We start from the raw sequence: 26501 nt of genomic DNA on the forward strand, positions 1-26501 counted from the left end.
GAGCAGGTGTCTGCTGTGCTGGTCGGTGTAGTGCGCTGCCTGCACCCTGCTGGGCGGAGGGACGGAATGAAAGAGAGAGGAGGGGGTGAAAGAGGAAAGGAGGGACGAGCACCGCTGAGGGTGGAGATCAGAGACGGAAGTGCAAAAACGGCGGACTCGTCTGTCAACGAGCGATCGCTCGGCCGCGTGCGCGCAGCCCCAATACCTGGCCGGCGGAGACGCGCCTCGGTGGGAAACGCGCTTTCGCGAGCTTCGGACGCACTCACGCACGCTCGCTCGCGAACGCGCGCGCGCGCTCTCGCGTAGAAGGGCGGCCCTCACGCGCTGCCTGAGCTGCTGCTGCTGCTACTGCTGCTGAAGCCTCCTCCTCTTCTTCTGCTTCTTTTTCTCCTTCTTCGGCGGATTTATTGTTTCACTTTGTGAGCGGAGAAACCCCGAGTCTGCGCCTCTCTCTCCACGGATTGTTTGTTCTCTCTCTCTCTCTCTCTCTCTCTCTCCCTTTTTCTTCTTCTTTTTTTTTGTATAAATGGATACGAGCTTCCTTCACGATGGACGTGCTGATAAACGGCGTTTTTTCCCGGTCACAATGTCCTCGTAAATCCGAGGAATAAACGACGAGAGGGCAGTGGACAGAAAAAAAGTCTTTCTGCGGAAACTCTGAGACTTGCGAGCGGCTTCTTTTGTCCTTTCCACAGCACCAACTTTCTTTCTCCACTCGTGGTTACGTGGGCTAGCTCGAGTCAATTCGACTGAAACACACACACACACACACACACACACACACACAGCCGAGTATACACTCTCTCAGACACACACACACCGACACACAGATACGGACAGAAACCTTGAAGGAGGATTGAGAATAAATATAAGATACTTGGTGGGATTGTGTTGTATGTGAGTGGATTATAGACGCTGAGGAGAACCAGGCAGAACGTCATGTTCCTCTTTGTACTGTTTTGGCCGTGAATCGGGTAAGTAAAACCTCAAAATGGCTTCAGTCAAGTCGCATAAACTACACGGTAAAACACCGGTGCTTTAAACATAATCGTGTTGTGTGTTTATTGGATTTTCGTGTGTGTGTGTGTGTGTGTGTGTGTGTGTGTGTGTGTGTGTGTGTGGAAACTAATGGGATAATGATGAATGAAAGGGGGAAAAAAAGAGGTTTGTGAGAGAACATCCTCCTGTGAAGCTTCACTTCACACTTCACACTTCACCTGACAGTTCAAGTGCTGAAAACACAATAACAACAGAGCAATAAAATACTTAAATTGTTCATTAAACATGTAGTAATGATCATGTTAAATATAAGAAATATTAATAATACTCAGAAGATGAAACTAGATATGTCCTGTAACTCACAACCTTTTTATATTTATATTATAAATGCATAATTGTGTATGGGGTTGTTTCACGTGTAGCTTTTATAATATATATATATATATATATATATATATATATATATATATATATATATATATATACTTTGCATATACTTTGCATTATTGCATGCAGTTTATATATATATATATATATATATATATATATATATATATATATATATATATTTATATATATATTATAATTCACTTTTATATATCGTATGAATAGTATTATAATTATGTAATAAGATGTTTGCCTTTATTTCTGGGTAATAACATGTATATAAACACCTTTCTTTTTAGATTCAATGGGAAACACCATTTAATATTTCACTGATTTAAGGTTCATGAACGATGTGATTTTTAATATCGAATAAATCCCTGCACACCTTTTTTGAGGATACTATAAAACTACTACAAACATGGCCTGCTTTGGATTTCACTCTGTCTCTATGTGACACGCATTGTGTTACAATTAATATGTGAACTTACTCTTAACCCCCCCTTCTTTCTTTCTTTCTTTCTTTCTTTCTTCCTTTCTTTTTCCTCTGGGAGTAAAAAGAAATCCGCACGAGCTGCCAAACGGGCTTAAAATCTCACCTAAAACCCATTACCTGAAATTTTCATAACCTCTGCAGTCCACATTAGCACAGATTTTCACGTATCACACAAGAGCCCTTTAATAGCCCGAGCGTCCATTAATGGCAAGGTCATTATAAGTAGTTGCATTATAAGAGTTATTTTGATTCTTCTTTACCAAGGACAGAGCATAGCTGCGATTCAACCCTAAATACACAGACTAGTTGACGAAGTGCAATAATTCACTCCGTTCCTTTCAGGGATGTTTCTTTTTGGTGTAATTCATGAGGCCCCGGGTCTTTACGAAGGAGAAGGAAGCTGTAAACACGGTGCTGCTTAGGGTATGCAATGTGTTTTATGGAGACGTTTAATATTCCTGTAGATTATAAAACAAGGCCTGGTGGTTTGACATGGCTGTAAGAATGTATCTGGTAGATTGTTTATTCGCTGGACAGCTTACTCAAGACTGTCTGTCATAGCACATAAAACATGTGGGTTCTTTCTCTGAGAAAAGAAAAGCCAATACTCAGATGCCAGACTCTAACTCATTTGACTCAAACCATCTCAGATCTTTAATGTTATTGTGTGTCTGAGTGCTGCTGGAATACAGAAACGTTATATCTCCTATTAGCTCCGAGCAGATGGCATGGTGAGAAATCCCAAAGGACCAAGGAGAAGACTGCAAAATGCAATATCTTGTTAACCAATTAGTGTCCTGATAACTTAAGGAAGTGTATGCGGTGAGCCAAGTGTGTGCTAGTAATCGCTAAAATAATTGGATTGGGAAGACAGCACCATTACCATGAATCATGTCAACATTATTGAAGGTTACAGAGCCGGTGCTACTCGTGGCATTTTGATAAATGCAGTTACTAAAATGCATTTAATAGACAGTCATAAGCGGTAAAGTACTACCACCGATGTAATACATTAACATTCACCTTGTGTTGCCTTTGCCCTTTTGAAAACGGCGAAAAGCCGAAGCACTTAAGAACGTAAAAAGATTACGGTTATACGGCCTCCGGTGTTAGTTAATGGTATTTAGGTCTTTAAATTAGAGACGGTGCTTTAGAGAAGGTGCTGTCTAGCACATATATCAGCAGGAACCAAAGCCTGGCTTGTGACCCCAAACACCGATGGCAATGCCTGCTGGGATTCCAGGGTCGGGGGTGACCGTCAACCTGCTGAGCCAGGGCTCCAAACGAAATGCTAGCTGTGGATACCTCCCTTTATCAGATGACGCCCCAGAGGCGCGAAGCATTAAAGACCTTCCTTGTGACTAACTGCCACTGTGCACATTCTGAGACCGGAGGCAGAACTCAGACCGGCTGGAAAGCGTTTACTTTTTCATAGCTGTATCCAGTTGCATCACATGGCGCATCTGTGTCTTGCAAAGCCTGCGGGCCATCGTGGCGCACTTGAGTTAAAGGGCACTTGCTACAGTTCCAGGCGATTTTCCTTCAAGTAGCTCTGAGTATCAACTTTAATAGCACAGCTGTGACGATTAGCGAGTGTAAAACAGCAGTCAATAGATAACTCTTTCTCAAATTCAATCTTGCATGATGTAACATTTACTGCCAACGATGTACGACTCCAGTTTGATTATCTCCGCCTTTATGATATCTAATATTACATGGCACTGCCACCGTAACAGCGTAACAGCAGCGTTAGTCACTCTTGACTGATAGCACTGATCTCTAAAGCATGTAAGCTTTAAAAGGTTTAAAAGGCACGGGTTCATGCCCTGCTCGGGGATGGCCTAGTTACGTTAGCATGTTGTTGATATGGGATACGTGTCTATGTTGTTGGTATGGTGCTTTTGCTGAGATACCATTTAAAGTAAGATAAGGTCCCAGCGGAGCTTAACTGCAGCTCATCCACTTGGCAGAAACCCAGCTGTCAAATGCTGACAGCTTCCCTCAGCGCAGAAGTCTTACCTTGTCACCGCCTGGAATAACTGGAGCGGCTATTTGTGGAACTGTTTTTGGCTCCAGCGTCGGTATTGCTCACATTGTGTGGCAGCTGGACATGTCCGAAGGTTTTTTGCACCTTTTGTAACTCCTGTGATCTATGTTTATTAAAGGGACATTCCATAATGAACACATTCACATGGACACACAGGGTTTGTTTTTGATTTACTGCATGAAGAATCGAAGCCTCACGTGTCCCGACATGGACACAGGGAGTGTTATTGCAGCCCAATCGTGGCTGCATGTGCATTCTATTTCTATTTGATTACTTTGTCAACAGAAAGTCTTTGCAAAGGACTTTTGAAGAGCCTGTTAAAAATATGCCTGAAAGCCTTTGATGCAAAATCCATTTCCTGCACATTCAGGGCTCTAAATTTTCCAAGAACCATTGTGAGGCATTCCAAGAAAAGTGAGGCATTTGGCCTCAGCAGAATCGTAGCCAGAGCTCTTAATGCGGAAAAACCAACATGCGATGGAATGTCAAACCTCATTTAAAAGCTATGAATGGTCTACTCATACTGGAATCGGTGCAAATATGTACAGCAGTAAAACTGTTATGTTTGAATGTGTAACCTGGAATATATATCCAAATAGCTCATGTTTTCGATTTGACTCGGTGGGTCCGTTTAAAAAAGCTACATTGAAAATATAACCACTATGACACGTGGTACCGAGCCAGAAATCCATCATTTCAAAAACCTCTATAGTATCCTTATTTTTAATTCATATTTTAGGAGTTGCACACAAAAGGTTTCTGTTGCCAGGCCAGGAAGGCAGAGCTTTAACTGGATATTTAATTGCAACTGGCTCGTAGATGATGCGTAGGAAATAACCCATCCAAGGCCACTGCATGATATATTAATTCGCAGTCCAGCACAGACATAGGTATGAATGTTAGTACAGACGGATCCTGAGAGACTGGGGAGCCTGCACAGGGTTCACATTGTTCTCGTGGTAACCTGAGCTGAGCCAGGCATGAGCGGAGGGGAGGGAAAGAGGGATGGTGTGCAGCCAAGGTGGACTCTGTTGAGAGATCAGCAAGACAGCTGCCCATTCGGGAGCTTTCAGCACGGCTCAAATAAATACTTTGACTACCTAACTTACGAGCGTTAAGATCCCACACACACGTTAGAGCCGCAACTGCAGCAGCCCGTCATGGCGGCCCTGCGGACACGGCCCAGCCCTTTCTCATTTGTAAGGTCATTCTTTAAAGCCATCCATTATAGGGAAGGAGTGGAGGGAGTCCCTGGGGTCCTCAGGGCTGCAGATTGTTATACTAGCATGCTAGGGGGATTGGTTTCTAGGAAGCAGGCGGCACGACACATCCCAGAGGCATTGACAGCTATTGTGTGCATGCCCGCCCTACATCACTGCTGCTAATCTCTAACTGAGAGAAACCTGACCGCTAAATAATGGAAGAGCTCAATGCCAGCGCACTCACCTATTTCCTGGCATGGGCCGATTTGCTTGCCGCAATTCATGTGTTCTTTTCAAAGTCTTCTGTCTTACACGGTACATTGAGAAAAGGATTATCTTGGATGCCAGAGCCGTCTTGCTTAAACAACACAGTATGTTTTCTTGAACGCAGCCCGAGTTATCTCAGGTCTACACATAAGTTTTTGGAATATGATTATGATGTTTGGGATTTTGTCTTTTTTTTTTCAAATGTTATAAGAATTCGTTGCTTTTTATATAGTGGTTAATGTTAGTAATGTTCTGTGGTGCATTCACCATTAAAAAAAGGGCTTAGTGCTGAGGGAGTGTGTTTGCTTGCCAACGAGTGAGAGAGAGAGAGAGAGACATAAGGGAAGTCTTCGCTTAGACTGTGTGTTACCCTACACCACAGACGGTGAACTTTCAGACAGAAGTAGAGTATACAGAAAGAGCTCCCTGGTGCCTTATTTTAGAGCCATAGAAATCCACTGGAGGGAAATTTCATTAACTCAGCTCGTTACACTGTAGCTGGACTGCAGACTTTCCGCACTTAAAACGGCAGATCTGCAAAGATGGGAAGGTTGGATTGCGGCGGATATCTGCGGAGGACCGTTGATTTAACAAAATCAAAAACCAAGTGAACGTTCCTGGCTTTCCTTGTTGATTTATTCCTGCTTCTTCTCGCTTAAAAAAAAAAAAAAAAAGAAGAAGACCTGCTGGGGAATGTATTATATTGAGCGGTCTGTTGCACTGGAATGTAGTAACTTTGTGTAATACTCAAATGTTGGACAAATGTTGCTGTATGCATGAGCACAGTTATGGACCAGATGCCTTTTTAGCTGACTGGGCCTCATTCACAGCTAAACTAAAAGCAACGTGAGAAACTGTCAGCGTGCAAGAACAACTGTTTCTCTGTTTCAGTCATTTGCCAGTTGCACTCAGGCAGTGCTGTCCACAAATCGCCATGTTGCAGGAGAATTTACAGGCTGTCCCTTGTCTGCCATTGCCAGCGTAAACACTTTCTGACTTTCCCCTCCGTCTTTCCGCAAGCTTACCTTCAAACCATACCTGAATCCTTCAGTATTTCTTTTGTGTCCACACAAACCCCCTTTCCAGTGGCTCCTTCACAAGATTTTCCTGTCACTCTGAGCAGGACAAAAAAAATGTTGAGAACAAGAGTATTTAACCTTCAGCTAATCTCACCTTTGTGTGATCGGAGGGATTAGGCCAATAGACTCAGCATGCCTGGGAGGTTTAGCTCAGTAATGGGGTTGATGAATGACAAAAACCGCTTGGACAAGAGAGGTGCCGATTGAAATAGGAAGACACATTTGCTGGTGGGCTGACAGCTTGAGAAGCTTAAACCTAATACCTAACCTGCATCAAAGGAACATTAATGTACCATGACTCAAACTGGAAATAAGCACTTAGAGTCACAATCAGGAATTTCAGTAAGGGAAAGTGGCTTTGAATATATATCAGTCACATTAATGCATTAAGATTGCAGAAATGAATGCACAGAACTAAAGTAAAAATGCTTTAAACGGCTTTTGAAGAAAAAAAATCCAAAAAACACGATTGGTTCAATTAAACATATACATACATACACTAAAATATATATATATATATATATATATATATATATATATAACAATTTATAATCATTTCTGCCTCCACAAGCAGTTTTTTTTTTTTATTAAACACAATGCACAAGCTCCACAAATCCACACTTGCACAAGCGCCACAATTACACGAGCGCCACAAATCCACCAGCTCCACAATTACACAAAGGTGCACTGAAGATTATTTTGTGGTCTATATCTCAAGTGCTTTGTAGCACAAAGGCATGTTCCTTGAGGCAGCAGTGCTCTTGTCTGCTGTTCTTCCTGGCGTTACCATGCTCACCCCCCCTGTGGTTGCATCACCCTGCTCAATACAAACTGTTCACCAGGGGGAGAAGCGACGCTCTGCAGAGGAGGAATAAGCTGTTCCTACTACTCCCTCCTCCATGGACCCCTGGTGCTTCCCAAAAGGAGCTTTACTCTAAGAGAGCCTAACCATCCATTATGGACCTCTCAAAAGACCTTTCACTCTAGATACAACAGGCTCCAGGGGGGAAAAAGGCCCGAATTGACAGCCCTACACAAAAGAGATTTACTGCTTATCTTCATGTGCATGAGTGGCATTCAAAAAGAGGTAATTGCAGGTTGTATACATCGGCAATCCTCCTGGGATTTCAGGCCTCCGCCCCATTTGCATTCAGTATTGCCGCTCTCCTGGGAAGGTCCAGTAAATGTCAAAGTGACACCAACATTAGCCATTAAATGCTAGGTTTACTTTGAGTGCAGCAGAATTAAAAGAGCACGGCAGCGTAATGTCATGGAAAAGGTGCCGCAATAAAAGCATAGAGGCTCACTTTTATTTTCCTTAACCCCTGCTTTATTAGCTCTTTCAAATGACATGGCCCTCCCTGCCATACCCTTCTCTCTCTATTGCTTTTGTCCTGGCTGCATTACTGCAATGTGCTTTGCCCTGTTTAACAACATTAAACAGATAGCATTATACTAACATCCTTTCTTGGAACAACATGCGATCAAATGAAATTAGTGGATTATTTGTGGCCTCATTCTAAATTAGGTTATTGTCCATAATGCAGTCTGACCACACAGGACGTATTTTCGTTTCAAAACACCAGTCCAAAGAGATACTTCAGTAAAAAGTCGTGTCGGGTCGGAGGTTGTAAAATGTTTGCGCTGATTAGATTCTATTTCGTCTCTTGCAGGTCCCCGGGATGTTAACGATACTACAAATAAAAGTCCAGACGAAATTAGGTTTGGAGATTTTAGGAGTAAAAGAGTAAAGCTCAGGCCCCGATCCTGGTAGCAAAAGAAAGCGCAGGAAAACAGAAAACATCTCTGCACACTAACTGTGCACGGGACCCTTTCGAGTAAAAGCTGCGATATAACAGTCGCTGGGATCAGCGGGATTGCACCATGTTTTCTCCAACTGCAGCATTGGCTCCTCCTCCACTTCTAACGGGGAACGCTCTAGCCGTGCCTGGTTCTTCCCCTTCAGGTCCCTACACAGGTACGTACGTCACTGCACGCTTTGGTTTACAGCAATTGTTTAAACGTGTATGAAATCGCTAAGTTGCCCTGCTGAAATTACAGAGCAGGACCTGCTGCGTCAAGAGCTGAACTCCCGTTTCTTGGCCTCCCAAAATGTGGATAGAGGAAATCCTCTGGCTGCTCCGTCTTACCTACGTACCGAGTTCCACCAGCACCAGCACCAGCACCAGCACCAGCACACACACCAACACACACACCAGCATACCTTCACCCCGTTCCCTCACCCGGCCATCCTGCCAGGCCCTGTAGCACCCCTGGTGCGTACCAACACCAGACATGTGAGGACGAGTTAACGAGGCTGCTTTTTATTTACCTAACGGTCACATTTGTAAATGTGACTTGTATAATTTATTGTTGCATAATTACACCAAATACATTGGACAAAAAAATAATTTTTTTCTTTCTTTCCGCTCCAGTTTGACAAATACCCACCAAAGGTCGACTCCTTTCACAGGCACAATGTACGTCATCCACTTTTTATTATTCTTTTTGTAAATTGTGACAGTGTTATGTTCATTAAGACAAATTTTGCTAAATAGAATTTTCTTATTCACGGACTAATAATCCAACATCCCATAATTTTTTACAGTTACTTCAGTCGTATCCTACAGTAATGCCAGGATTGTCTCCCATGGTGCCCCCAACAGGGATATTCAGCTCTCTGCAGGGAGCCTTCCAGCCCAAGGTGCTTAAAGTTTTCTTTTTAAAATATAAAAACCCTTTACTCAAAAGTACATTTAAATATATTTCACTTAACAAAGTATTACAAGAACAAAGTTTGGCAGATGAATTTATGATATATATATAATATAATGTATAATGTATATATATGTTTTTGTGTGATTTGTCACAATAGGCCTCCAACCCACTCGATGTAGTTCCTGGACCAGGAGCAATGCCTCGTCCACTCATACAGAAGGAATCCAGAGTAAGCTTTCGAAATTAATATTGCCATGTATCTATTTATTCCTTCAACGTGCAGTTATTGAACATGACTAAATAAACTGTGGAAGTTTACTGATGGTGTCAGGGCTATTTACACAGTGTAATCTATATGCCAAGGAACATTTGGCTAATTGAAATGAAGTAGGCTTAAAGTACACAGGTAGACACTGAGTAAACATGATTTCTGCACATTGTTTTCCAGTTGTTGGACTCGGCGTGTCCTACACCAAAGGTAAGCGCCACACCATGTCCCACAGACAAAGCTGTATTCAGCCATCTGTACAAAGCGGAATTACAGTAATTTCCCTGTGTTTGTTTTACAGAAACCCGGCAAATGGTGCGCAATGCATGTTCACATTGCATGGCAGGTGTACCACCATCAGCAGAAAATAAAGGTATGTTAGCAGATCAAACACTGGCACTGTTGCATGACTCTTATTATGTTTGCTTTGGAAGCTATTGTTCCTTTCCGCCTTTCTCCATCTGTGTTTACCATATCACTGATCTTGGGCTTCTGTCACTGCTACTAGATTGCTAAGCCCCTTTCTTGTCTGTGTGCATTTCAGAAGCAGATGCAAAATGAGCCACACAAGCTAGACTTTGGGTTGAAGCCAGAGTTCCTGAGTCGACCTTCTGGTTCAGGTCTCTTAGGAATGATCCAGCAACCGCGTGACTTGCCCCGCCCTTCCACCATCTTTTCCAGCGCTGGTAAGTAATGGGGCTCTTTTATAAGCAGTGACAAGAGAGCAACTATGCAATTATGGGCGTTTATTGTATAACAGCATTTGATAGAGACCTAATAAATCTGTAACATTGTTTTTATATTAGCTGTGTAACATTTCAAGGAGAGTTCAGGATCACATCTCTACTGATAAGTGAACGTGGAAAATGATATGGGCAAAATGTTCAAACTTTATCCATCCAATCTTTTTCTATCATCAGGTCCCACACACCCTTCTGTTTCACCTTATGGATACTTACCCCATCCTCACAGTAATCTCCACACACCCCCCTCTCATCATGGTAAGACCCGGTTCCTATGTAATAACAATACTAACTAAGTAATGTAGTTAAAACTCATTAAAACATAGCAATGTTTTGTATGTAGACCCTCTGAATAAGCCACCAGGGTTCGGAGGTTTGGGAATTCTGAGCTCCACAGCGTTCGGAGGGCTTGGAAATCCTACAATAAGTAAGTAATGAATGTCTTTTTGAATGATTTTTTTGGCCTGTCTGGGCACTGTAAGGCATCAAATCTAAACTCTTCTTGTTCCAAACAGCACCAAGCTCTGCACATGGAAGTAAAGACAGTAAAGCAGCTCCAACTTCAGCAGGACCTCAGGAGCCCTGGAACAGGTTGCAGCAGACACCCTCGTCTTTCCCTACACCCCCTGCCTGGCCACAGCCCCCTGAACTCGAAAGAGTAATGGACAAGAGAGATTTTGGACTCAACAAAGAAGAGCACGAAAGGTCGGAGTTTTTTTCCCTTGCTTTTATCTATCCTAGGTGTTTGTTGAAAATCCCCCATTTGCTGTGGTAATGCTCTCGGCTCTTCTGGGAAGGCTTCTCACTTAATTATAGAGCATGGCTGTGGGGATTTGCCCATTAAGCCATGAGACCATTAGTGAGTTTAGGTACTGATGCCAGGTGAGGAGCCCTGGTTGTTCTCATAGGTGTTTAGTGGGGTTAAGGTTAGGGGTCTTTGCAGGACACTCAAGTTTTTCACTCCAACCTTCGTCAACAAACGTCTTCATAGGCTCCGCTTTGTGTCCATGTCATGCTGGAACAGGTTTTGCCTTTTTAGTTCTACTGAATGGAAGTTGTAAAGCCACAGCATACAAAGGCATGTTTACAATTGTGTGCTTTCTGCTTTCTGTCAACATTTTGAGGAATGTATACTAAGGGTAATGATCAGATGTCCACAAACTTTAGGCCAGCTTACATTGTTTTTTTTTCTTTTTCTTGTCAACATTTACACTATGTTAAAATGATCACGTTTCCCGTTTGCTTATATCGCTTTACCTCTTTTGTTTTTGCAGGGACACGAAAGAGAAGTTAAATGTGAGACACCAGTCACCTTCTAACACAAGTCCACAGAGTCATAAGCAAACAGTACAGTCCTCTAGAGACACTCCTGAGCCAAAAGACAAGGACAGAGCTAGAGAACGATCACAATCCCAGGAACCCCCCAACCAGAGTGGAGAGACCGAGGATCAGAGGCACAAGGACAGTCAGCAAGAGAAGAAGGAAAAATCCACTAAGGGTGACCAGCGTCCTACTGAGGAAAAAGCTCCTTCTGAGGACACTCTGTCCCCCCAGCAACAAAGGATTCGAGTTGAGAAGCGCAGTAGTGACGGATCACTGTGGGAGCCGGACGCTAAGAGGAGTAGACTAGAAGCCGAGCATGCCAAGAGTATCCATGTTAAAGTGAAGGAGGAGAGGAGAGAGATTCGGGACTCTCCTGAAATCAAGCCACCTCCTAAAGTTTTTGAGAAACCAGTGCAGGATCGAAGAACGCCAGGGATGCAGCCGTTGCCCATGTCCTCCATTCCTGTGCCTCTAGGAATGACAGGATTTCCACATGGCCTTGAAAGGACTCGCTTAATGACGCCACTGGTTGGGATGAGCACACTGTCTGGTGCTGAGCGATTTCCATACTCTCCCCAGCATTGGGATCCAATTCGGAGTATGAGCCGTGGTCTGGACATTACTCAAAAAGACCCTGTTGCCAAGGAGCTGCTGCTGAGGGGCGACCCACTGCAGCGTGTTTACCCACGCGAGCCGCTCCTCCACCCGTTTATGCTGGAACAGCAGCAGAGGTGCCAGCTGGAAGAACGCCATCGCCTGGCACTGCTGCGTGAGGAGAGCGAGAGGAGCCGCCTGCTGGCTCTGCACCACCACGCCACCCTCGAGACCCAGCTGGCACATCCCGGCCTTCTGCCCGGACCCTACGCCAGCCCGCTGTTTCCGCGCCTGGCACTGGCTCATGCTGCACCCTATGGCACTCTGAGCAAGGCTCTACCTCATGCAGGCTACATGCATGCCCCTCCGCCCCCTCTGCTGCCTGGAATGCCCATGCGGCCTCCTTCTCCCAGACGGACTACGCCACTGGCAGACAGAAATGTCGAGGCGCCATGAGTGGGACATAATGAGGGCCTCACTGAGGCTGAGCCAAGCACTTCATGTCAAATACGTGATAAATATGGAAATGTACAGGGGCATCTGGGCTGATGCCTGGATCCAGATTAAGTCTAGATTTTCATTTAATTGCAGTGTCAGTGGTGAATCAGAGTTCTTTTTTTTTTCCCAACTTCTGCTACTCAATTCATTACCAGGAAACTGGCCCATCATTTTTTTTTTTTTTGTGAAAAAAATTAAAAAGAATTTTAAGCAAAAAGGCGGCTTATTTTTATTTATTTTTGGTAGATTCATATTGACCAAAAACTAAAAACATTTACAAGAAATTAAAAGCAAATAGTCAGCAAATCTAAAAGGATATTCCATTTGTGTAAAAAAGATAAACATTTGTTTAAAAAGTACAACAATGTAAAAAAAAAAAAACTAAAACCTAAACAAAACCAAACATCAGCTAAAATCACAAAAATGCTTCTAAATACATATGGATTTGTTGTATACAGAAAAACTGACCATCACAATCAAAGACAGATTATTTCCGAGCTGAAACATTAACCATTAAAATCTTATTACCGTAAAATTGCAAACAAAAATCCAGATTTCGTGTGGAATGTAAATTGAATGTAGTACAACAGTAACGGTGGTGTGTAGTGTTCTTTTGTGTGTCATTTCTCATCACACTACATCCATACCGAGGCCTCGAGCGACGGCGGCCAGCGCTCTTACTGCTCCCGACTCCATCCCCGAGTCTGCGGTGTTCTCCTGCTCGCCGTTCATCTCCCTCACTGTGTTTAGTATACAATATACTGGTGCTCTATCCTTTATGGCACTGTTCTCACCGTTCACAAGCACAGGCATGGAAGAGGAGGAGGAGGAGGAGGAGAAAGATGAAGAGGAGGGGTAGGAAGATGGTGTAGGAATGTCATTCATGCTCTCTGCCTGGACCGCCGGTCTCTTTGTCTGAGCGCTTGATCCCGAGAGCTTCCGAGGTGTGCGCTTTTCAGCCATGTTCTTAATCAGCTCTTCCGTTACCTCAACGGTCTCGAAGCGAACCATGTTCAGGCGCAGGTAGCCGTCCTCATCTTCTTTATACCTGCTCCCCATAAAGAGATCATCAACCAGACAGAGAGGAAAATTCAAATTAGACTGATTAGTAAATATTACATTTAAAATTTAACGATTTAAATTCTAAATATTTTAAATATTTAAATTGAATTTTCTGCATTTGGTGCCACCCAGGTGAGGACGTGTTCCCTTTTAAATCTGGTTCCTCTCAAGCTTTCTTCCTCATACCATCTCAGGGAGTTTTTCCTTGCTACCATCATGCTTATTAGTGATAAAAATCTGAAGGAAGAAACTTATAGGCACTAAATTGATTCTTTTATACAACTTTATATCGGATTTATCTCCGCTTGAAGCTGCTTTGAGACCATGTTAAACATGCTATACAAATTAAAAACAAACCGAATTGAATATTCTGCATCAGATGGCGGACCATTGTACAGTTGAGGACCCGGCAAAGTGTTTTAGCGGAGCAAACCAAGTAAAGGGGATAGAAATAAAAACCTAAAAACGTGGTCTATTCAATAACAAGACGAATGTTTTTTATCTAAAGTGTCTGTCAACTATTTAACTGAAGACAGCTCGTCAGAGCAGTAGATTAAAACATGGCTGTTGGCACCAGATGGGCTATTTTGCATATTTCAGAAACTGCTGTTCTCATGGGATTTTCCTTAGTCTTTAGAGTTTTCACAGAATGCTGCGAAAGAAAAAAATGGAGCGAGTGACAGTTCTGCAGGTTTAAATGCCATATTGATGAGAGATCAGAGGAAGCTGGATCAGATCAATTCAAACTCCCAAAAAAAGACTTCCAGACTTACACATAGACACTCTTTACAACTGTGGTGAAAAGAAAAGGGTCTAAGAGCAGAACACATCAGGTTACAGTCTTGTCAGCTAAGAATCAGAGGTCAGAGATTCAGTCAAACTGGACAGTTGACAACTGGAAAAAAAGGCCGCAGATTTTTCCCCACGATGAAATTGGAACTGATAAATCAAAGATAAGGAGGTTGTGGACAGTTTTGCCTCGTCGATGCGCATTATTTTCCAACACGAGCCTGAAACTCTTGACAGTTATAAAGCAAAGCCTTGTTGTGTTCCTGTGTAAACTAAACAGAATGTCAGCAGGGAATTTCTCGCAGATTTCCAGTATGTTGCTCACTTTGATGTCTAAGCTATTGCGATGTACTGGTATTATAACTACTGTATGACCTTATATCTCATGCTCAAGGAAGATTTTTAAGGCTTGCCTGCCAGTCTCTCCTTTTAAACCAGCTCCACTGACAGAATGAGCAAAACAAGAAAGTGCACTTTCTCCATTTCAGATGAAGAACCTTCAAAGGGTATTAGAGCTGGATGAAAGTCATGGAGAGCAGCAGATTTATTGTTTGATTTCAAATAAGATTAAATACTGACTGCAGTTTGCCTGTATATTTCGATTTGGTACATTACATCAAAATTGGAGAATGCAGTATATGCATGTCAAACAGGGGGCGCCATTTCACATAGTGTATTTATTCTTGTATTTGCCCTGCTTTTTTTTTTTTTTTTGGTTGGGGGTGCAACCATGGTCTTTGCACACCCCTTAGTAAATGTGCAGCTGCATCAGTGCATTACATCAGGATGTCATTTAGTTATGATTCAAAGCTCAAATATAAATATTTTTCCCTTATTACAATCTAGGAATATTATATATATTCATGAATAACACTGTACTTTACATGTACATTTTCAGAATTTTTAGAACAACCAATACGGATGGCCATGAGGTGAACTTATTGTCTGTTGAAGCATACTGCTAACGCTTTGGATCCAATTTTGACCCGGTGTGGAAACTCAAACTTTGATCAGAACCAGATTTTAGCTTTAAAACCGAATACAGGAATCAATGGTGCCATGTTCCTTACTCATATATCCGGCTTTGGGGTAAAGACATTAAAATAGAAAGGTTTTTGTTTTATATGTACACTTTAAAAAGCCAATAACAATATTCAAATGTGACTAGACGAATGCATTCATTCTCCCTGCATTTTTTCAGGCCAGATGTGTCACATCTGTTCACACTATGTGCTGCTGGTTAAACGGTGGTAATGTGAGGTGGCACTACAAAACAAATTACAGCCATAAATGAAACATTAAGCATTAAAATGTAACGGTGGTCATTATTCAGTAAAACTATGTACTTATCGTACCTCTGTAAGAAAATCATTTATGTATCTGGATCTTAATGAAATTTAGTTGAATACCCAACAACAATAATCCAGTGCAGTATACCTGAAACGGGAATGTCCCGACGGCCATTTGAGCTGATGTTTCTTTCTCAGGTGAAGAGTCAGGGTGTAACACCATGAGAAGTTCTTGTCACACAGATGACATTTATACCTGGACACCATGTTCCCCTGCTGGAACATTAACAACACACCGTGTGTGAAGACGAAGCCCAAAGGCAGAACAGAAATGACAGAAAACTTTGAGACGCGAGCGTTTGGCGCCACCTGCTGGCTAACCTCGTGTACTCGTTTAAAGTGCTGCTTCATGGTGTGGGCCATGCGAGAGGAGTAACCGCAGCCCTCCATGGTGCAGTGGTAAGCCGCTCCTTCGTTGTGGGTCTCCATGTGCTTCCGCAGATCATGCTGATTCTTGAAGCTGAAGAGCAAAAGCACACGTTTACACAGGTTCTTTTACAGGAAAAACAGTGTGTGTGTGTGTGTGTGTGTGTGTGTTGGGGGTGTATAAGCTTGACTACCTGCTCTCGCAGAAGTCACAGGGAAATGGTCGCTCGTCACAGTGGCGAAATTTGATGTGGATCTTCAGGGTGGACAGGGATGTGCACGTCATGTCACAGAGTGGGCATTTTATATGATTCACTGGAAAATGAACGGGGCACAGGTTTATACAAGAAACATTCGTTCATTTTTAGTTTCACTGAAATAACTTGATACATTGCTTCTTATTTCTGCTTCCACCTATTCATCTTTTATTACTCAGACAGACAACAAACAATAACATACAACACATCTGCGATACCGAGAAGACTATAATAACACCAGGAGATAATTACATCCCCCTGGTTTTCTACATCTGGGCACTTATCAAGCGTGCACCGGCTTGCCAGGTTCGTCTACCCAGTCCTCTGAAACCACATACGCCTTTATATTGTTACTTTCATCAGTGAGAAAGAGATCAGCACACGACCTAAAGTGCTGGGAACACACCGTGCTGCCGAACGTGGTCTCTCAGCAGTCTCTCGTTAGCGAATCCTTTGTCGCAATGGGCACATGTGAGAGAATCTGAAACAGATCGTGATTATTAGGAATCATAGCAATATTACACAAACAGAGTAACGAACTTCACAACAACATATTCAGGCAAATAACTACAATAAAACATATCTATATATACTCAGAACCTGTAGCAGCAACACTATATTATATTCGACATTTTCCATGAGGAATCCATTATAGAATGGGAAAGCGAATTTTTTTTTTTTAATTTTTATTTAGAAAGAGAATTGAAAATGAAAAAGAAAAATTCTATTTTAAACGCGCAAAACACGTGATTTTCCAGTTTTTTCGAGGATGCAAAAATTGCAAAAAAAAATATATAAGGGAAACTTAAATAAAAAAAATTAATAAATTGCTAATTGCAAGTTTGACTCTGGGGAAGAAATTTATTTTTTATTATTAGATATATGGACTGAGAAAAATGTTTATTTTAGTTTATTATTATGCGGAAAAATAAAAGTTATGTCTCTCTCTCTATAAATTAGTAAATCATTACACTGTCTTTTAGCATGAGTGCTGGTTAACTACATTTAGTTTATTTGGTGGTAACTGTGCAATTTTTATTTGTCATTTATTGGAATTGTTTCCTGAAATGGTATAAAACATTACTGAATTGGTTAAATGCATGTTTTCCAGGTTTAATGGAAATTCTATAATTTTTTCCCACTTTAAAAGATATAATTTCAGGCTAAAAGGCACCCAATCATAGAGTCGCCTGTGTACTTGTGAATACTGACCCTCTGGCTCGGCTTGTCTCTGTATATGATCGAAGAACTTGGTGTTGCTGGAGAACATGCAGCCGCAGGTTGGACAGGCCACCAGACGCTCCTGTGTGTGACTGCGCAGGTGCTCACGCAGCCGATACTTGATCTTAAAGAAAGCATCACAACCTGGAATGTACCAAACTTCAGTTAACAAGGCAAATATAATAAAACCATATGATCTATGATCCAGGTCTTCATCTCAGGTACATGCACATTACCTTTCCAGCTGCAGAAGAGAGCCTGCTGCTGATCAGGGAGCGGCTGTAACTCGGTGCAGTGCGCATGCATGTCCACATGGCGGTAAAACCACTCCGGATTGTTAAAAGAGCTCTGCCGAAGGAGATTCCCAGTTTCAAAACTCTTAATGCAACGAATAAACCGGTACACGTGCGCTAAAGCGAGCTAATACTCACATCACAGTGTTCCCACTGACATATGAATCCTTCAGAGATATCCGTGACCAGGTTGTTGCTGTGGAGGTCCTGAGTGCAGCTGGGAAGCTCAGGATGCGACTGGAGCAGTTGGGTCCCAATGAACTTCAGCTTGCTGTGGAAGTTATGGAAGTGCGCATGAGCGATGAGCTCACTGGGACTTCCCATAGCCAGGAACTCGCAGCCCTGCCACAGGCACTGATAATCATCTGGAAGTAAGAAAATAAAAAATCATTAAACATGAATCACAAAGCAAATGGAACTTCTTGGCTGATATGGAAAAGAAGGAAACACAGGACTAAACACCACAGGGTATAAAATTGTGTTTTTATTTATAATCTGAAATGAAAAACCAAGTAACCATAGCAATCCAGCATCCTGCTCTCGTAAGGATGTAACACGGTTAATGGCGAGCCACATTTATCCTCAACATTTCGAAGGGAAAACAAAATAAAGGCTGACTGATCTGATCATCATGATACCGATATGAAGGAGCACATTTCGGGGTTAAGGTAGAGATACGCTCGGTAAAATATTACTCCAGTAAAAGTGCAGCCTTTAAACTTTCACTGGAGTAAAAGTGCAAAAGTATTTGCCCTCAAAAGTACTTAAGTACCCAAAGGACTATGCATTATGATATAATTATCCTCTCAAAATGTTCTGCTGGTTGTTGAACTGATGCTGAACTGTATGTTGGTGTTTAGTAGATACCACCAAGCGGCAATCGAAACAAGTTTAAAACAGAGCGTGCGCTCGCCCTGAACGGTTTTACTGTGTGCTTCAGCAGTTAACTTTTTATCCCCTGATAAAGTACGAGACATATATAAAGCACCTTTCTTACTTTCTTTTTCTTTTTAAATGTCCAATAGCTTTGTTGAGCCAAATCACTAATGTCAACGTCAACATCACTAAGTAATCAACCAAACCTCTTAGAGATGTGCTCTTGTTTTCCTGCTAGTGGTCAGAAGTGAAAAGTAATGAGTTACATTTACTTGCATTCCTGTAATTGAGTAGTTTTTTTTTCTACTAAAAAGTAGTTTTTAAAATCAGTATTTTTACTTTTACCCAAGTATGTTTAGTTTGAAGTATTGTGCTTGACTACATTTTAAATCATATCAGTTACTGAGTAATGCAAGGGGGAAAAAATTGTAAAATTGGACTTCGGAAACTACTGCACTGATTAGTTGATGGCCAGAGAACACACACACACTAAACTGACAGGAAAGATCTATGAAGATGGACAATACAGACAAGCCTGCAATGCAGAGCCAGCTGAAAGCAAAATGCCGTTGAATTGAAAGCTGTTCGAATTCGGAATCTGCATTTACAATTTCTCTTATTATAATAAAATGACAAAACAGGAAATTCCTGCCAAAGTGCATAACATTAGACTCAAGTCATGGACTGTAGGGTTTTTTGTTTTGTTATTGTTATTACTTTTGAAAGGTGTTCCTAAAAAAAAAAAATTGGCACATGTTTTTACGCTGGATGCCCTTCCTAACGCAACCCTCCCCATTTATCCTGGCTTGGGACCGGCACTGAGAGTGCACTGGCTTGTGCAACCCTAATGTCGGTTCCTTGACCGGGAATCGAACCCGGGCCGCAGCGTTAAGAGCGCCGCATCCTAACCACTAGACCACCAGGGACCCCCTAAAAAAATAATAATAATAAAAAAATAAAGGTTTGAAATGTATATCCTCTTGTCCCTTTTGGACTACACTATAATCCCCACCTCACCCCCCTGTTAAAAAAGTAACTCTGTACATTTTTACATTTTTTGAGCTACTTTTTACTTTTACTTGAGTAGATTTTTAGACTCGTAACTTCTGAAAATTTCATTGAAGTAACAGTACTTTTACTTAAGTAAAATATTGTATCACTCTTTCCAACTGTGTTAGAGGTAAAAGAAAAGCACAACACTGATGGACTACAATCAATAGTTGTTTAGCAATAAATTCTATATATTTATATAGTTGGGTCAATTTTTTCCATTCTGTAATCCACCACAATGGATTTGGTTGAGGTTTAAACTTTCAGCTTCAATTTAACAAGTTTAACAAAAAACAAACAAAAAAACCCCAACGAATTTATGCATTTTGCAATTTACAACCTTTTCAATTTATGTAGTCCCTCCAGAAGTAACTTCCAAAAATTGCATTACTGTCTAAACACTTCTGGACCCAACTATATATTGTAGGCTGACCAAATAAGCACTTTCTGTGCAGTGTCTTGACTTTAAAGAACTTACCAAGCTCCTCCATGGTGTCCCCATTCCCAAGATGCTCCTTCAAATGTAAAGACATGTGCTCACTCAAATCCTCCATACTCCGTCCCTTGAACGTACACGAGGACCATTCGCATGTAATCACCATGTTGGAAAGATTTAGTTTTTTCGCCATGATCACCTAAAGAGGCATGAGGTAACTTAGTATGGAGACAACAACTGACAAATATTCGCTTCTCTTCTGTGGACACCTGAGCACCAGAGCTAGCTTGCTGAACATCCTACTACAAATTTAGGCCCTCATATACTATTATAATAACCTCCATATTTAGTCGCAAGAGCATTATTAATGTCTAAGTGCAGTCACGGTTCTTAAAGGTGTTCATTGGGGTTGAGCTCAGGGCTCTGTGCAAAAACTCGAGTTACTCCATCTCCAACTTAAACACACCATGTCTTCATTATTTTATAATGGTCAAGTGTCAACCTTTGGCCAGTGATTTGCTACAAGTGAGCAAATATTAAGAAAGTAAAACAGAAATAAATGGGATGCCACATACACTTAGGGAAAAGTTCTGTTATGCTATTCACCTACTGGCATGTTTTAAACGCCACCTGGAGGACCGCGTAGAAATTTGGGAATCATGACCATTCTAACTTCTAAGACTCCTGGCCACAAAAAAAGCCAAACGTGAAATGCTAAATATTCTGTACTGTTCTGTATATAATGTGCTGAATTGTACAACAAACTTTTGACCTTAGTGCACAAGAAATGCACTGAATTTCTCTGCTTCTAGCTGTTTGTTAAAAAACAGCTCACTGCCAAAAAAGTGAAAAGGTATATAGTAGAACAGAAGGTTTGAGGTTACTATCAAGGTTTCTTCCTCATACCAGCTTAGTGTTTTTTTTTTTTTACACTATCACCACTTATAAGGGATAAACGCATTTCGGAGACCATTCTGTGCAGCTGAGGATGTTCATGAAGTTACTGAGCAACTTATAAACTCAGGATGGATTTGGACTGCAATTAATATAAACAGTCTGCTACAAAGGCTCAGGACCACAGTTGGCATTAACAGTTCTGTATTTCAGCACCCATCATTGAACAGTGCACCTCAACAGAGATCAAACTATAATAAATGGGCATTTGGTTTCACCCAGATGAAGGTGGTTCCATTTTGAGTCTGGTTCCTTTCAAATTTTCTTCCTAATGCCATCTCAGGAAGTTTTTCCCTGCCACAGTCACCGCTCATAAGAAACAAACTTACTCAGTAAAATATCGATTCTAATTTTATAACCTATTTATTTCTATAAAGCCACTTAAGAATAATATCCATTGTTAAAAGCGGTATTCTGAAGTCCTGCAAATCAAAAACAGCCTCCAGGTGATACTGATTTGGACTCACTCCTACTGCTGAAGCTCTTGATGTTCTCCAGACAGACCTGATTCGTCCTGATATTCTACAACCTCACATCCCACGGTGTTTCAAAGACCTGCAGTTTAGACCCTTGTATCAGAGACAATAGCCTGGACAGAGAAGCCTGGGATTCACATATATGCTCCAAGTGAACATATTGAAGAGGAATGATCTGTGATCCTACACCCTGCTGTCACCCACATGAGCATGGATTCAAGGTTTCTTCCTCAAATGTCAATCAACATGCAGAAGTGGTTCAGCTTGACAGGCTTGTTGTATTCTAGCAGCTCAAAACAATCTGAACAGTTGTATATTTATTATATTTATCACACAGACACGTTACAGCTCTACACACTGTTACATTAATATCATTATAAATACATGAAATACGACCGGATGTTGTATGTTTATTCTGCTTAGGTCACTACTAAAAGTCTATTATCTGACTGAACAGACGAAATACTCACCGTGCTGAAATATAATAATAATGAATAAAATACATAAAGAAATATTAAAATCTCTAATACAGCTCTGTAGCTGTACAACCCGAACTGGACAACTCAAGTCTTGTGCCCACTCTGACATATACCTTAAAACTAAGCTTTGGGCGCGTTACTATGGTTAAATCTCAATTTCCTTTCATTTGAAATATGTAGGGCACTAGATAGGGCATTAAACCCATTGTTGTATCCCTGCTAAGATAGACTAGCCATAGCGATTTTTGAAAAAGGTTTGTTTTTCGGTCGCAGATTGATTGCGTCATCGGGCCAGAAAGCAAAATAAGAGTCACCTCTACAGACAATGCAGGGAAAGTCAGCAGGGTTTCTCCTGGTGTTGGTATTCGGTATCGCCATCTTGTGAGGGGTGTCCTGAGCGCATTCTTTGCAGTAATAATAAATTGAGATGTATGCAAATCTAAATTAATTTAAGTTATTCACACACACACATTCCTAAATCTTATTCCTGGTCCTGGAGTAGCTCATGTCCTGCATATTTTCCTGCTCGAACACATTCACTTCTACTCAGGAAAGGCAGTGAATATGAGCTGACAGAGTGTGTGTAAGTGTGTAAGACACACTATTATATATGCAGGACATTTGGTACTTCACAACCAGAGAAGGGGACCTGCTGTGTTTCAGCGCTCCATTCACTTTCTTACCTAGCTGTGTTTTCAATAAACATAAAATTTGCCTTGATACCGAGTCTAAACTTCATGTTTATGATCAGATCAGTAAGAAATGTACGATAATAGAGACGAACAGTAATGGTGTATAGGACAAATGACTATAAACAGAATAATACACAAAAAAACCCCACTGTACTTTGGTTCTTTGACTGTTTATCAGTTTTAAGGTTCAGCCGAAGACTCGATGGTTCTTGGATATTCAAAATCTTTGAGTATTTCATATAGAAATAATATAAACCCAACAATGTTTAGAAAAAGAATAACAACAGGATGGTGTGATGTGGAAGTCAGTATTACTGTTAACAACCCTTTTTTTTTTTGCTCTGTTACTATTACATTAACTTCAAATAAATGCAGCACCAAAAGTCCTTACCAGAACCAGAAATTATGATCGTGTTACCTCTGTATTTTAGTTATATTCGCTCCCAATCAAATCTCACATTGATTATAAAATACTGTTATATTTCTACAGTTTGCATGATCAGGTCTGAATTTAAACACCAATAAATGAACAGTTTACTGGACTGCAGCCCTTAACAATGCTGGAACTGTCGTAAATGGACATTCAGTACTTTTGAGTCTTGGTTTCTCTCAGGGTTTCTTCCTCATACCATCTCAAGAGGTTTTTCTTTGTCACTGTTACCACTGTTATTTAGGACAATGTTCATTGTTGAAAGCACTTTACAAATAAAATTGAATTGCATTGACTTTTTTTTTGTTCATACATATTTACCATTAAGTTTTACATTGAATGTTTAATGGAGTATCTGCAGATGTTCAGCATCACATTATAATAAAACAGAACCTCCAATACCATCTTTTTAGACATTAACATTATTTGAGAGATGCTCTTATCCAGGACGGCTTACTATTGTCTCACGGTTGAGCGGTTGAGGGTTAAGGGTTTTGCTCAAGGGCCCAGTAGTGGCAGCTATTTGGTGGTGCTGGGATTTAAAATCATGATAGATTTGGGCAGAAGTCCAACTTTTTATCCACTGAGCTACCACTTTTAACTATGTAAAAAAAAAACTTCATTATATTAAATACTGGCACATTTTTATCTTCAGCAGTGTCTCTTTTATTCTATCTGACACATTTGAATATATTTTTACATGGAGCATATTCTATACAAATGCCTGTGTAGATATGATAATGGAATGAACATCATAAACCAGAGATGCCAGCATGCCATATATGACAAAAAATGGGGAAATTAAATTTGGAAAGAAAAAAAAAACTTTCAAAAAATAAAAAACTGATTAATTTCTCTCTTTAGAGGCCATTGACTAGCTGGATTAGGATCCATCTCTATTGTACAATCAATTTGAATATAACTAGAACTTTGGAGCAGATTACAGAGTCATATTTCTATTTAATTTTACATTAAGAAATCCTAATTGATTGGAACTATATCAACTTTAATTTTAATATAATGTTTAATATAATGCAACATTTCTTCTCGATCCATGGCTCTCAATTCAGTTTGATCCCATTGTTTGGAAACATCTAATCTTTTCAGCCATGTCTAATAATCAGAGCTGCTGTTAAAAATGAATAAAAATCTTAATTAATCCAAATCTTTTTTGTTTTATATTTTAAACCATAAACAAAAGTGCAAAAGCAGTGTGTACAATATAATGCAGCAAACACAGTGAATAGGACACAATGACTATAAAAGGGCCTTTATTTTGTATTAATAGTTTCTATATTTTACAGAGGTGTAAATGTTTTAACTGACCACAAGATGTCATGGTTTGCAACTTCTTCACAAGCTGCACATACACTCGGTAAAATACTCATCCAGTAAAAGTAAAAATGCTCCCTTTAAACGTTCACCTAAGTAGAAGTGCAAAAGTATTTGCCTTCAAATTCACTTAAGTATCCAAAGTACTATGATTTATTATGGCTATAATGTTCCTATTATCATTTTTATCAGAAGACTCCTCCTTACTCAACTCAGTTTTTGTGAGATTACAGTTTTTCTCAACTGCTTTCAGTCATTTCTCACAACAGAACTGCATTTCTCAAAACTACTCGTCCCACCGTCAGAACCTGTTGTCAGTTCTTCACATCATATCAGCAATGTCTTGTTGTTTTCATCAATTTGCAATTGCTTTTGGACAACATGCAAATGGTTCTGTACATCTGTCAGCTGCTTTTGACAATTCTTGTTGCTTTTGTCCTGCTGTGCAAAATAACTTGTCCTGGTTCTCAGCTGAAATGTCACAACCACCAAACCAATTAGTCTTTTTCTCAGGTTGGAAGTCTGTACTATTAAAATGAGTGAACATGTTCTCAGAATTGTATGTCTGTACAGATTTCTACAAATTGTGAGTACATGTTCACTGGTTCATGCTTTTGTTACTTCTAGATTAGACTACTGTAACGCTTTACTGTCTGGGTGTGCGAGTAAGTGCATAAATAAGCTTCAGTTAGTCCAGAATGCAGCAGCAAGGGTCCTCACTAGATCTAGGAAATACGACCACATCACCCCTGTTTTAATCAGTCTACACTGCTCCCAATCAAATCTCGCATTGATTATAAAATATTACTACTGACGTATAAAGCACTTAACGGTCTCGCACCGCAGTATCTGAGTGAACTTCTGTACCAGTATGATCCTCCACGCCTACTTAGATCAAAAGGTGCTGGCTATCTGTTGGTTCCTCAAATAATGAAGACTACAGCAGGGGGCAGATCTTTCTCTTATAAAGCCCCACAGTTATGGAACAGCCTTCCAATCAGTGTTCGGGACTCAGACACAGTCTCAGTGTTCAAGTCGAGGTTGAAAACGTATTTATTTATTCAAGCCTTTTATCAGTAGATTTCTCTTAGGTAAAAGCACAGATCTGGAGGGAACATGGATATAGAGTGTTTGGTGAACTGGTATATTTGTATGCTGTCGCCCCTCACATTCACACGCTCACTCAGGTTTGTTGACGGTGGTGTGGTGGGTCGCCTCATCCCAGAGATCCCTCATGTCTGTGTTACCTTCTGGTTCTCCCTTTTAGTTTTGCTGCCATAGCGAGTCTTGCCGGAGTCCAAACTGCACAGTGACATTAACTTTCGTACACCAATAGTTACACTTAATAATCCATATCCTTCTCTTCCCGTCACCCTCTCTCTCTCTCTCTCTCTCTCTCTCTCTCTCTCTCTTTCAGTCGAGTTAAACATGCTCCTGAGGCTCCAGTGACCAGTGTTCCTGCCCCTCTCCCTCCTTGGATCTTCACACTTCTGTGCAGCTCGACGGTCTCTTAATTCGGAGTGGAACGGGTGCTTTGAGGACGGATTGGACTGTAGTTGGTGTCGGCGGTCTGCTGCACTGACTCGGGAGTGCAGTTTGCTTCTGATCATCATCACTGTACCCCACAACATTGTATATCTGCTTCAAATGGACATTTGGTGCAACCCAGATGAGGATGGGTTCCCTCTTGAGTCTGGTTCCTCTCAAGGTTTCTTCCTTATGCCATCTCGGGGAGTTTTTCCTTGCCACAGTTGCTCATCAGGGACAAACATACTTACAAAGAACATATTTATGTTTAATCACCACATTATCTGTGTAAAG

General features: G+C 41.0%; 2 protein-coding genes and 1 non-coding gene across 8 annotated transcripts; 1 reads left to right on the forward strand and 2 right to left on the reverse strand.

Moving 5' to 3' along the window:
• Positions 1-46: 46 nt before the first annotated feature.
• On the forward strand, positions 47-12835 carry auts2b (activator of transcription and developmental regulator AUTS2 b). 2 transcript variants are annotated; one of them, XM_046862873.1, is made up of 13 exons: positions 47-974; positions 8148-8452; positions 8536-8750; positions 8910-8954; positions 9083-9178; positions 9350-9421; positions 9641-9670; positions 9762-9833; positions 10005-10146; positions 10381-10461; positions 10547-10630; positions 10719-10908; positions 11478-12835. In XM_046862873.1, the coding sequence occupies exons 2-13, from the start codon at positions 8359-8361 to the stop codon at positions 12574-12576; spliced, it is 2220 nt and encodes a 739-aa protein (XP_046718829.1). In that variant the 5' UTR covers positions 47-974; positions 8148-8358; the 3' UTR covers positions 12577-12835. The 2 variants fall into 2 exon arrangements, with proteins under 2 accessions (XP_046718829.1, XP_046718828.1); XM_046862872.1 differs by having other exon boundaries at positions 48-974; positions 8536-8771.
• Positions 12836-12841: 6 nt separating this feature from the next.
• zgc:112083 (uncharacterized protein LOC550461 homolog) lies at positions 12842-22500 on the reverse strand. Of its 5 annotated transcripts, XM_046862877.1 has the most exons (11): positions 21952-22193; positions 21739-21860; positions 20360-20516; positions 18094-18320; positions 17899-18010; positions 17654-17806; positions 16848-16922; positions 16379-16499; positions 16140-16278; positions 15907-16034; positions 12844-13666 (listed from the first exon to the last, which is right to left on the reverse strand). In XM_046862877.1, the coding sequence occupies exons 3-11, from the start codon at positions 20508-20510 to the stop codon at positions 13249-13251; spliced, it is 1524 nt and encodes a 507-aa protein (XP_046718833.1). In that variant the 5' UTR covers positions 20511-20516; positions 21739-21860; positions 21952-22193; the 3' UTR covers positions 12844-13248. The 5 variants fall into 5 exon arrangements, with proteins under 5 accessions (XP_046718834.1, XP_046718833.1, XP_046718830.1 ...); XM_046862878.1 differs by lacking the exons at positions 21739-21860; positions 21952-22193 and adding an exon at positions 22218-22500 and having other exon boundaries at positions 12842-13666; positions 15907-16031; XM_046862874.1 differs by lacking the exons at positions 21739-21860; positions 21952-22193 and adding an exon at positions 22218-22500.
• Positions 19686-19757, reverse strand: trnak-cuu. Its single transcript has one exon. It is a non-coding gene; the product is annotated as a tRNA-Lys (tRNA).
• Positions 22501-26501: the final 4001 nt, after the last annotated feature.

The sequence above is a fragment of the Silurus meridionalis genome, chromosome 12, assembly GCF_014805685.1.
Source record: "Silurus meridionalis isolate SWU-2019-XX chromosome 12, ASM1480568v1, whole genome shotgun sequence".
Taxonomy (NCBI): domain Eukaryota; kingdom Metazoa; phylum Chordata; class Actinopteri; order Siluriformes; family Siluridae; genus Silurus; species Silurus meridionalis.